Source organism: Stegastes partitus, unplaced genomic scaffold, assembly GCF_000690725.1.
Source record: "Stegastes partitus isolate 25-593 unplaced genomic scaffold, Stegastes_partitus-1.0.2 Scaffold998, whole genome shotgun sequence".
Lineage (NCBI taxonomy): Eukaryota > Metazoa > Chordata > Actinopteri > Pomacentridae > Stegastes > Stegastes partitus.
The window spans coordinates 94,537-106,782 of NW_007578729.1; the positions used below are offsets into that span (position 1 = coordinate 94,537).

The 12,246-nt window shown below is 38.7% G+C and overlaps 1 protein-coding gene across 1 annotated transcript in view; it reads right to left on the reverse strand.

The window, feature by feature from the left end:
• si:dkey-233k19.3 (dynein heavy chain 11, axonemal) overlaps nucleotides 1-8,876 on the reverse strand; it is a 39,869-nt gene extending 30,993 nt beyond the window's left edge. Inside the window, exons 1-23 of the mRNA XM_008294823.1 lie at nucleotides 8,802-8,876; nucleotides 8,530-8,719; nucleotides 8,335-8,434; nucleotides 8,021-8,232; nucleotides 7,640-7,861; nucleotides 7,366-7,533; nucleotides 7,103-7,219; nucleotides 6,871-7,008; nucleotides 6,649-6,764; nucleotides 6,369-6,564; nucleotides 5,884-5,988; nucleotides 5,403-5,798; nucleotides 4,540-4,872; nucleotides 3,133-3,387; nucleotides 2,880-3,049; nucleotides 2,574-2,796; nucleotides 2,374-2,490; nucleotides 2,169-2,255; nucleotides 1,921-2,079; nucleotides 1,597-1,680; nucleotides 1,310-1,468; nucleotides 1,089-1,211; nucleotides 490-612 (exon numbers count right to left, since the gene is read on the reverse strand). Coding sequence (XP_008293045.1) covers nucleotides 490-612; nucleotides 1,089-1,211; nucleotides 1,310-1,468; nucleotides 1,597-1,680; nucleotides 1,921-2,079; nucleotides 2,169-2,255; nucleotides 2,374-2,490; nucleotides 2,574-2,796; nucleotides 2,880-3,049; nucleotides 3,133-3,387; nucleotides 4,540-4,872; nucleotides 5,403-5,798; nucleotides 5,884-5,988; nucleotides 6,369-6,564; nucleotides 6,649-6,764; nucleotides 6,871-7,008; nucleotides 7,103-7,219; nucleotides 7,366-7,533; nucleotides 7,640-7,861; nucleotides 8,021-8,232; nucleotides 8,335-8,434; nucleotides 8,530-8,719; nucleotides 8,802-8,839 — 3,831 coding nt within the window. The 5' untranslated portion in view covers nucleotides 8,840-8,876. The remainder of the gene's footprint in view (nucleotides 1-489; nucleotides 613-1,088; nucleotides 1,212-1,309; nucleotides 1,469-1,596; nucleotides 1,681-1,920; nucleotides 2,080-2,168; nucleotides 2,256-2,373; nucleotides 2,491-2,573; nucleotides 2,797-2,879; nucleotides 3,050-3,132; nucleotides 3,388-4,539; nucleotides 4,873-5,402; nucleotides 5,799-5,883; nucleotides 5,989-6,368; nucleotides 6,565-6,648; nucleotides 6,765-6,870; nucleotides 7,009-7,102; nucleotides 7,220-7,365; nucleotides 7,534-7,639; nucleotides 7,862-8,020; nucleotides 8,233-8,334; nucleotides 8,435-8,529; nucleotides 8,720-8,801) is intronic.
• Between the last annotated feature and the right edge of the window lie 3,370 nt (nucleotides 8,877-12,246).

Below are 12,246 nucleotides of genomic sequence, written 5' to 3' on the forward strand. Positions count from 1 at the left end.
CAAACCACCACCCAATCTGTGGTAAGAGAATGCCATATCTTGATGACCAGACATCATTACATTAATCATTTTTATTTGAAAACACATTCCACCTCATCAGCATGCCCGGCCATAAAAAAGTGGGGGAGGGAAACGGACTATTTAAACAAAGATGGAGGCACTAAAAGTGGCAAGACTTCTAATTGCTGGCTGTAACCCCCCTCCTCATACATCTGGTGTACATGTTCAAAGACCGCCATGGTGCAACAATGCCCTGTATTCTCAAGCAGCTATAAATCTAAGGCCTGAATAGGGACCTCTCTACTCTCAGCTGTGCTGTTAGACACTCAGACAGGGCGGCCCCTTTCTGCAGTCTCATCTCTATTCAGCTCTTAACTATCAGTGCTTCTCACAGACAACTGATGTCGAGAACAAGTTCTTGTGCTTTTACAGCCATTATGCATTTTTCGACGTTGTGGGGTAACACGTAAAATCCCTTTAGATACCTACCTGATGATCTTCTAGAGTTTCAATAAGTTCCTCATCACATTTAAGCAGCGGCACAGAGGTTTGGTAATGTTCTTCATATGAAAGCTCCATGGATGCCCATGTTTGACTTATTTCTGTTACAACCTAAAATAAAAACCAGCATACAACAATGTTATAATAATACAAAACGCATTCCCAACTGTATTTGCATTGTGCTAGATTTACAAATGCTCCTAAAGTCAGCTTTGAGCTCCCTGTCATTGCTTTTTTCATATGCATTCTAACTTCAAACAACTGATATCTCTGGATCAGCTGTCAAGAACTGGTGTAGATCTGGATTTCAAGTAATCTAAAAAATCCTGTTTAATGTTCAGCACATTTCTCTAAAGCCAAAACATGAGGAATATGAAATAATGTTTATAGTAACACCCAGACGGCAAATAAGTTTGCTACAAAGTCACATAATAAGAATATCTCGTCCTGTAATCAAATCTCACCACAACTCATGAAACTGAATTTAAATCCAAAAACACTTGACAAGGAATCCTATCACAATATATAATTTGTGATTATGAAACACAACAGTAATGACTATGATGTATTCATAGGTGAAGAAAAACCTTCTCTATGGCCATTTCTTTGACTGCCTTATCCACTATGTTGCGAACTTCATCATCAAACATATGGAGCTGCAGAGCCAAGAGGTCTTCCAAGGTGGTGCTGTCCGTCACAGTAAAGTTCGTCTGTTTAAAAAGAACGATACAAAATCTCACATTTCTATGATGCTAGAAGAAAAAAATGCTGCTCTATAGCAAAACCTCTGCTGTGTGTATTTATGCACCTGCGTTGTTCTAATTAGCTGCACCCAGTGGCGCTCTCGTATTGCCAGGTTCTGGAGTTGACTCACGGCCCGCAGTGACGTCAACAAGTTCTTTACATAAAGGTCTAATCCAGAATACACGTCCCACGCGCGGGCCTCTTTGTCAAGCTTCCGTATGTCCTACACAAACAGAAGGTAGGTAAACATAATTAGTTATTAGGGGCATCTGTTACAAACAGCAATGGTGCATGACAGCAAGACAGCAGGAGAGATGAGCTGGTGTGATGTAGCACTGTTGGTGACCTCACCTTGGCAAACCTCCTCAATTCTGCATCCATCTGGTCCACGTTTATCTGCCTCCATTTGGTCATTGTCCAGTTTTCCACACTGCTCTGTATAGATAAAGACACACGCAGAGGGGTCAATGGGCTGAGGGGGGCTTAATGGGGACATTTAGAGGCTACAGGGTATTCAAAGACTCTACAACAATCTCCAAGAGGACGGGCAGGTCGTGTCATTTAGTTATTGAGGTATTGTAGTAGAGTGATGAGGCCTTTAGCTGTATTTCCATCCCCCTCCGAGAAGAATGACACATGATTTTAAATGGTTATAATACAGATTGAACTACTTACCTGCACATACACAACTATGTCCCAGAGTTCTTTGAGGACCGTGATCTCTCGTCTGCAGAGTTTGATGTCTCTGTAGTCAGGAATGGTAACATCAAACAGGTTTGTGGACTCCTGCAGCTCTGCCACTTCTTTCTCCATATCCTGGATTGCTTTTTCAGACTAGAAAACACATGGCAATCGTCACCCAAAGTGTACAGCAGAACATGGTGTCATTTTTATCCTACAATAAAGCATTCTTAAACTCCTACTTTTTCCAGACCAACATAGGGATGCACTGCATCGTAACTGAACGGTGCCTTGGCTCTGAACATCTCCCTGAAATTGGTTTGTTTTACCTGAAAAACAGAAAAAAAACTGTTTCATGTTCTTCCCTTTGGAGGGGATATAATACAATCGATTCCACATGTGCAGATACAATATCTCTGGAAAAAAGAACTAAAAGCGGATTGTCACCTCAAAATCCATGCATCGTCTCCGTAAAACCATCACCTCCGCATTCTGCATGGGCGCCACCTCATGCCTCACTTTTAAGGCCAGTTTTTTAGCGCTGCCCCATTTCTCAGGGAGTTCCTGGAGAAGGATATTTAGTATTTTCATTCTTTTTGCATTGTGTTAATTATTGAAAGTTTTGAGATAGTCAACCCGTTCCTTACCTCCATTTGAGAGTAGAACTGCTCCGGTATGGTCACACCATATCGGTCCAGGAGGTTCATTGTTTCTCTCAAAGGCCCAAATATCTTGTCAGTGGTTTGCTGTCTGTCTCTCACAGCCAACAGGTGACTCATGACTTCCACAAAGGCACGGTGGTCCACTTTAGCCAGAGGGTGGTTTAACCCTTCAACAGTGGCTTGGATGAACTTCTGCAGCTCATCCAGACTGAGAGGGAAAGCTTGCACAGTAAGAACAACTGATGTCACAGTTGGGTCTGAATGGAAAAGTCATGCAGAAACTCCTTTTACCTGTTAGTGACGTATGTCAAGAGGTGCTCTTTGAAGAGCCAGCTCCACTTTTTTACGATGTTAAGAAGGCTGGCTTTAAAGAGTTTGACATCAACCCGAAACCAACCATCAAACACTCTGAAGTCTTCCAGCTGGGAAATTTCAGCATACAGATCTTCATAATAATCAATCTGTAAAATTAAGACAATATTAGATACTACAATATAAAACGTCCATGTGTTGGAAGAACCCACAAGGCTCACAAACTTTTCACCTGTTCTTTGAATTTATCGATTGTAGGAGGGGTCTCTGGAAGCACATCTGCTCTATGAGCCTCCATCTCCTCTGCTGTAAGTCCACGTCCATACAGGAGAAACTGGCTGAGAAACTCAGCTCTGTCATCTTGCCATAGGTGGGAATAGCAATCAAACTTCCTCTGGTAATTTATCGCTTTCTTCAGGATATTCTCCACTCGCTCCATTATTTCTTGCCTCAGGTCCAACAAATCTAGCATGTCATCCATTACATCCTGTAAGAGTTATATTACATGACATGAAACATCAGGAGAATCTACTATTTGGAGAACAACACCCCATAATGAGTCTGGCAAGTTTATTACAGTAAGACGTACACTTTTGGGGGTTGAAATAGAACATATCTGTATGATTGATTTGTTTTGACGGCTATAAATCATACAGTGTACAAAAACACATTTCTAAAAAGAAATTTCACTTTACGTAGAAATAATAGAAGTGTTCCTTCTACAAGTTCAGTCATTTAAAACAATTCAGATATTATAGTTTCCTTTTGATACCATCAATTTTGCTACAAAAGACAGAAAAACTATAGTTTTTATTACAGTTTCTAAGAACTAGTAATGTCATACACAGACGATTAATCCTCTGAACTCCCAAAACTGCCGATATGTTTCAAAGGCATGTTTTCGTTTAGTATAATTTTTTTTTGAAAAGTCACCAAATGTATTTTACAGAGTCAGAAACTTAAAAACTATCATTTTTTTTCTTGTCGTCGTACCCCTTTCTGAGAATAAACAATCATTAATGACTTTAGATATATTATCTCATGTTTTTGTTTTGGTTTCAGTTTTTACTACACTTTGTTAAATGCACACTAATTTAACCCTCTTAACACCAATTTGAAAGGCATGATATCTTTAAAAAAAAAAAGCAAAAAAGACAAAATTAAACAAAGCCACACACCCAAACAACAAAAAAAAAAAAAAAAATGCAAAATTTCAAAACGGCAAGACGCTCATGTGCCAGAAACCCAGAAACCAACAAACCAACAAATAAAAAAATTAAACAAAAACCCCGGAAAACAACCCAAAAGGCTTAAAAAAACTAAAACAACCAAAATCCTCGGCTGAACTGCAGACTGTGTTTTCATAGAGCAGAGAGATGACAAGTATTGAAACACATTAAAGAAATTTAAGTAGTAAAACATCTAGTGTTTCTAGAGTCCTTTGTGGAGATTTTTGCAGTACCAGTAGCACCTGTGGGCACTGGGAAAAATGCTGATTCTATTATTTGTTTATTTTTTCCCCCGTTTTTATGAAAGATAATATATTGTTTTGACATTGTTGTGTAACTTTTGCTGGAATAGTAAAAAAAAAAAAAAAAAAAAGCGCTCGAGTAAGTAAAAAAAACTTGTGTTAATGTACCTGGTAGCTCTCTATGCTAAGATGAGCGGCCACTCTCCTGACGTTCACTGAAGTCTTGAATATATCTCCAAGCAGTCCCTCCACCAGTTCATAGAGGCCATCTCCTGCCTCTCGCTCCATCGAGGGACAGAAGTTCATCCCTGAGCCGTTCAGCAACAACTGGGCCTCAAACAGAGGAGCCTGGTTTGGCCACGATGCCATGTTGTCCGCAAAGAACTGAAGAGAGTGGCTGATGTAGTTGAAGAGTCCCTCCACCACCATTTCATCGATATATTCTAGGTAGGACAGCCATTCTTCTGAAGCAGGATCAGCATGGAAGAGGGCCATATTCTCCTAAATAAATGTAGAATACAGGAGAGAGGTTTAGCACAAGGTCTTGGCGCTGAAATAATATCAATATTTAGTTTATGTGACTTGAAGGGATAGTGCAGGAAGTCAAATTTAATTAAATGGGGTTTTATCTGATAGAACAGCTAGCATATTGTTATTTAAATGGCTTCCCAAGAGCTGGAATATCTTAAAATAGAGGCAGTAAAATAAGTTGTAGATGTCAGAGAAAAATGAAGTGTTACATAAAAAGTTAAGAAGCTAACAGTGTCAAAAACTCCAGACTAACATTAGAAAGAAAAGTGTGTTTTTAATGAATTTTAACTTCAAGATACATGGTATAGGGAATTTAGAAGCAAGCGTTTAGAATCTACATCCTCATATCAGAATCATCAAGAAAAGGAAAGGACACCAAATCTGAAGGTAAGCAAAAATACAAATTATGAAATTATCAACATGTAAAGAAACAGGGTTTTAAATTCAATGGAACTTGAATTGTGCTGTAACAAATACTGATGTAAAACCTGAATACACACCTGCACCAGCTCATGTATGACGTCTCCATCCTTCGTCATGGAGCCGTTCTTCTTACCGACACAGTCTCCTCTCTCTTCCAGCTGTATGAGTGAGCCTTTCTTGTTGTCTTTTCTGCAAAACATGGCCTGCTTGCTCCATCCCTTCATCACTGACTGAATGCCGTCACAGTTCTCCTTGGCTCTACTCACTCTGCTTACGAGGTCTTGGACGAGGTGTTTGGTGGTGCTGATGAAGCTCCAGCAGTCCTGGTCCTGCCACGTCAGACTGGTCTCCGCTCTGGTCAGCTCCAGGTCGACGGACTCCAGCTCAGCTCTAATGAGGGGAAGTTCCACCTCTAACACTGTCTGCTTAAGCTTGTTGTACCATTGTACTAACAGCTGCAAACTGCTCAAATACTGGAAGATACAAGTGTGAAGAAAATGTAATGATAACAAGAAGGACACATCGCTTATTGTTTAACTGAACGTGATTGTCTCCTACCTTTGTGAACATGTCACGCTTCTCAAAAACAGTCAGTGCAGCTGCAGGGATGTCGAGCTGATGGAGCGTCTGAATATACTTCACATCTTTCAAGACTTCAGCCAGCTGAGAAGTGAAAGGCAACAGTGATTAACTCACATACATAGTCACAGTGGGGTGGTGGTGAAACAGTTTGTAACAGAAATCTTTGAAGAATATAATAATGGAAAATGTAATTGCAAAAAAAAACAAGTCTTTTCTCTGCCAAGATGTTTCCATTTTTGGATTTGTGACAAAGTCTGGCAGCAGTATGATTAAAAAAAACAACAAACAAACATGAAAATAATGTTTGCGGAAATTTAAAGAGACACAGTTTGAGTCTAGGAATGAATTGACTACAGTGAATAGAAGAATATTATTTTTTGCGCCTTAACTCAGTTTGCTCTTGACCGAATGCCAGAAGTGGGAACCAATTTGACTCATATTTAAAGGACTGAATCATTTACCTTTGGGTTGAAGTTGACTGAGATCAGGCCACATGAGGGACTCCTGGAGATAAGAGGCTGGTTCAGGTTGATGAGGCAGGACTGTTCCAAACCATTACACCAGTCGGAGTAAATCCTCTCCTCGTACTGGTCCAGCAGAATCAACATCTCCGTGTACATGTTGTGTTCATTCACCATCTCCACACCGTCTGCATGCCTAGAAATATTGTTTAAATACTCATCTCTTGTCTGTTCCACGTATCTATTTGTAAATCTTTCTGGTAATGACGTTTTTACTGACATGTCAAACAGCAGTCTGATTTTTTCCCACGGTGTTTGAATGCGTTCTCTGAGCATTTTTGCCCACTTCAGAGCTCCAGAAGTGTGAGCCATGTTCTTAGTCAGACCGCTTTCCATCTGTAAAAAAAAACAAAAAAGTGACAAAGAAAGAAAAAAGCTAAATTAACAACACCTCCTGTGCATTGACTGCATATCTCTAATATCAAGTTTTAACACCAAATACCTGATTGAGCTGGGATTTAAACAGACATTTACAGTTCTCCAGCTCTTCTCTGAAATGTTGCTGAAGAAGGAGAAAGTTGGGACTGAATATCTGTCGAATTTGCCTTTTCTCCAGGAAGGGTCCAACAACAGTGAGCATCTGAAGGCCAAAAAAAATAGATGCAGCTCCATCACTCACTATTCACATTATCAGTAATGCAATTAACATCAGACTAGCACCCAGTTGTGCTTACTTTCAAAGCTGATTCCAGTCCTGAGCAATCTTTAAAAGCCAAGCACAGAAGGCTTCCAAGGCGGCATTCAAAGTCCAAAATCTTCATCTTGAAATCCTTAAACTCGTTTTCAAAACCCTAATGGAAAAAATAGAAGAGGTATTTAATGATGGAAATTAGTGTGAAATCGTGGAGTTTGCACCATCAAGCAGTAGCTGTTCAATCTTAATTAAAATTAGAAATGCCTGAAGACAAATTTTTAGACTTTCAGGCATGAGTTTTACCTGAGAGTTGAAGTCAAGTGGGCTGTTTTTACTCTGCTTCAGCGCTTGGCAGTCTTTACTGAACTCTTTGAGTATCTTGGCAGCCTGCTCGCTATGCAGCTTCCCTTTAATTCCACCAAATTCCAGCTTTTCCATCCTCTGAAAGTCCAGCATAATTTCAAACAAGTCCTGCAAAGAAAGCACATTGTAACAGCAAACAAAACCATATTAAAAAAAAAAAAAAATCACAATCTCAGTGAAACACCTGAGTAATACAACACAAATCTGAACTCACCTCCAACTGTAGCATACGATTAAAGAAGTGGTTGAAACGTGAAAAAATCAGGGCGGATGGGAAATCCCAGAGTGCGTGTTTCGTTTGGTTGGCCAGCCTCTCCCTCTGGGTCTGATAGCCGTCTTTAAAACATGTGAAGACTTTTATCGCGCTCCTTACCATTTGTAGACTTTCCTCTGGATCTTCTCTGAGGAGCAGATCTGCAGAGAGGTATGTAGAAGCCTGCAGGGTGAAAGGTTTTAAATCTGTGAATTTGTTCACATGGACAGCCAATAAACTGATACTGACAGCATGCACTGTGTAATCATATCCACAGTAGTCTCACATGTATGTGTCACTGAGTAATCCGTCGCTAGTAAAGTTGAAAATGAAAATTCCTACTTGTTCAATGAGCAGATTGCAGAGTTCCTGTAGCAACACCACAATGCGTGCAGGTCTTTGGTAAGATTGGCATTTGGTCCAGATGAGGAAGAGCAAGTGGAAAAGTGCGGGGATGTATGTGTCCATGTGGGGAAACCCTTTCTTTTCCAGATGGGACAGTTGTGCATGGAGTGGCTGCAGATGGAGGTCAATGTCCTGGGCTTCTTGAAGGGCTTTTTAATCAAAGAAAGAAATTAAAATTGCATTATAGAGATGGAGATAATATGTTAAAGACTCCAGTGTGTTCTCTTTGAAAAGACACCAGCTAAACTTACCATTAAACACATTTCCAATTAGAGTCTTGATGATTGGATGATAGCTGCTGTCCATCATCTCTAACATCTCAGCCATCATCTGAACAACGGGACTCTGAAGCTACAAGTGAAAGTTGTGAAACACTTTAACAAAGAGTTGAATAAAAATCAACTCAATTATATTTCAGTAAAGATCAGGAAGAGAAAGGAGCAAACCTGGTGATAAATGCTCTCGACGTTGCTCTTCCTCGAAGCCCAAAACTTGAGCTCTGCACTGGGTCCTGGATTACAGCCTGTTTTGAGTAGATCTGACGAATCCTCCTTTAAAACTTTCTGGATCAGATTTGTCCAGTTGATGACCTGCGTCTCTATGGCATGGGCCAGCGCCCTGTCATAGTTTTCATACCTGAGTGGGACAGTTAAAGCTAAATATTGCCTAACACTTACAGTATAAACAAAAATAAAGCAGTATGTGTGTGTTTTCTTACATTTTAAAGCTGCTGTATAATTTTTCCATCCAGTCCATTGCAGCTGGGATAGGGAGGATAGTTTTCCCTAAAACCTGACCTCGCACTACTGATGTCTTACTGCACATGCTCTGAACATGGCGAATGATGTCTTCAGACATCAGGTTGGGCCACATCTGATGGTTTTTGTTGTTTGACAGCAGCGGAGCACACACCTTGTGAAAAGACACATTTTCAAACACAAAAGCATGTGCATTGCAAAAATAACTGACAGCACATGGAACAAAATGGTATTTTGTGATGTACAGGTATATGACAGACAGTGTATCAATCACCTGCTCAACTGTGCATGACAGCTGCTGTAGCAGCGATGGAGACAAAAGGCCAAAAAGCAGAAGTTCCCTGTAGTTTTCAGAGTTGATAATAACAACTCTGCTCTTAAGAATATAGAGCTGCTTATTCTGAGCAGCAGGTGGGACCTGCATTTGAAAAAATATGATAATGTTTCATCAGAAATGACACTTTGAAATGAAATAAGACACGATAAATACATCAATTTCTACACTTTGTAAGTGTGCTACACTTATCGAGTGTACAAGTCTAATTTAAACACACCAATCGAATCTTTTCCCCACTGACATTTTGACTTGCTACAGTAGGAAAAAAATAACATTGACCATGATTTAGTCCCATTACAGTTAAGCCCCAAAATCATTTATATCCATATAAAACATTTATTTATTTATTTATTTATTTATTTATTTATTTAAAATTTGACTCTTGGCTTTTATTGGGCTCTTTGGACAATGTAAAAGAGTATAAATAATTTTTGACTTGTCATCTTTTGTGCAAATCTGGAGAAAAAAAAACGTAATCATAATTAAAATGTTTTAACACGATTGTCATTTTTATGTCACTTCCGGTCAGAGGAAGCTAATTAGTAAAATAATAATTGACTAATAACGTAATTTTTGGCATAGGTATGAATGATTTGGGGCTGTCAGTCTAAAGAAAAACAAAAAATACACACAAAAAAAACAGTGAGCCAGCGTTTTTTAAATCATTCTTACACCTGTGCTCTGACATGCTAACATGTCTGCGACCTGTTGGAGAGTCTGGAAGAACCGTACCTCATTGGAAGCGACCAGAAAACCTTTTGTCGACAAGGAGAAAAACACAAGTGACTCCTTTTCGAAGAAGTCTTTCAGCAGCGTCTGAAAGTCCTCGCTGACGGAACTCTTCTCCCAGGTTTGACGGCTCAGTCGCAGCAGCTCACAAACTTTCTGCTCGACAAACTTCACTCTGTCGTCCTCCAGGAAACACGGAACCGTTTCTTCGTCGGACATGACGCTTTACGACCAGGACATGCTGTAGTCGATTAAAAAAAAAAACACACACACACACAACTTACACGTGTCAGCTTTAGAAATTTGCTTCTAAATTGTCCATTAGCTTGTTGTAAGTAAAGTTGCTGTATTTTCCTGTTAGCTGAGGACCAGCAGTACAGGGGCGGGGGCGGGTGAGCGTCCTGTCGCTTAGCAACAGCCATTCTCCTCAATCACTGCCAGGTAGCCATCTTTGATTCGCGCCAACGTGTCAAAGGCTTTTTTTTTTGTTTATTGTTTTTTTTTTGTTGTTGTTTTGTTCCCACTTAAGATTAAATACTACAGGTAAACAGGGGGGAAATGCTGAAAAAAAAAAAAAAACAGTGTTACAAGTTTTCTGCATTTCTATATTGAAAATTAAAAAGCACCAACATTGTGGCAAAGGTTCATACAGTTTATGTTAAAATTGAACAAATTGGCATAAAATCAGGTACAGAATTCGTGTTTAATTTTATTCCCATATTAGAGTTATGGATCTTGACAAAGGGAATTTCTGTTATCACTATAAATCTGGAAAAAAAGGTATATTTATCAGAATATAATGTCCTGTAAATCAGGCTGTGAATGATATACGAACAAACCCCTGAGTAAAATCCTTCAGAATACACATAGGAATAAAACAGAAAAGTTTGGCATATGTAGGTAATTTAATTAAATGCAACAACAACAAAAGATTATCTAAAAGATTTCACTGTGAAACCACACTGACGAACAAACTTTATTTTTCTGCTGTGCTGGGTACACAATAATTCCTAGTTTTGTTTTTTGCATGCCATCATATCTCACTGATATCTTCTTACATTTTTTTTTTTTTTACTAAACTGGCACATGGGGCCTTGATGGCACAATAGTAGTATAACCATTAATGCATGACATCCACTCCAGTGAACGGTTGCATTTTTATTCATAGCAAAAAAGAAAAAAGAAAAAGAAAATAAAGTATGCTAACCCCTGTTCAGATATGTGACAAATATTTTTGTATTATCTGAAGTGTAAATTTCTGACTAAGCGTATGAGAAAATAAGCTAATTTTGCAAAATTGTATTTACAAAAACATTATTTGCACTTCACTTTTTAAATGTATGATGCACATTTTAGAGGTAACAAATATTAATAAAGACAGTGATCATATGACAATACAGATACTGTTTTGGAGATCATCTATTGCTGATTTGGAGTCATTTTTGTAGATGTGTTTTCTTGTTGATGTTTGAATAACCGTATGATATACTGCACATGAAAGGGTTAAAATACTATATTGGACTCTCTCGCTCAAAATAAAAGATATTGCAAAAAAAATTCAGTTAGATATGTTCTAAGACTTGTTTGGAAGAAGAAGAAAAAAACTCACTTAGTTTTTAAAGAGATAGAGTCATAAAACCAGTTTGCTTTTTTCAGTAGCCTGTTATTATGTCTGCCACTACTGACTGTGTGATTTATATTATTTTAAATGACTAGAATAATAAGCATGTCAGTTACTTGCCTAAAGTAAAAGCAGCATTACAATAAATATATATTTGCAAAGGATTCTCTTATTTGTGCTCCATCATGTAGTTAATCTTTGGTGGTTTGGAGTTTTTTCTTTCCACAATGTCTACTCTGTCTTGTTACATAGGCGACTGTAGGAGTACACAATGTTTGTGTTGTGAGTGAATGTTGCTGTAAATATCTGGTCTCTTAAGACAGTTTTTTCTTGTTGTTAACAGACAGTTAATTACAAGTTCATTTGGAAGTTCTAACATACAGATTAAAGGAAAACCCAACACAGAGTCTCTTACTAAGCTACCATGTGCCACTAGAACAGCTTTAATGCACCTTGGTATCTCCTGGAAGGATGCAACAACCATTCATCCAAAAAATATTCCCTCATTTGCTGTTTTGATAATAGCAGTGAAAAGGTGTTCTTTTGAGATCTGGTGACTGTGAAAGCCATAGCATATGATATTCATAAACCATGCAGTGGCATCTCAAGCCCTATAGAAGAGGGCTTTGTCATCCTGGAAGAGACTTATTCTTTCCTCTGAAGTGACCCACATAATCCCAGCAAAATTCTTCCCACAGCATATCAGAAGTTGTTTTTT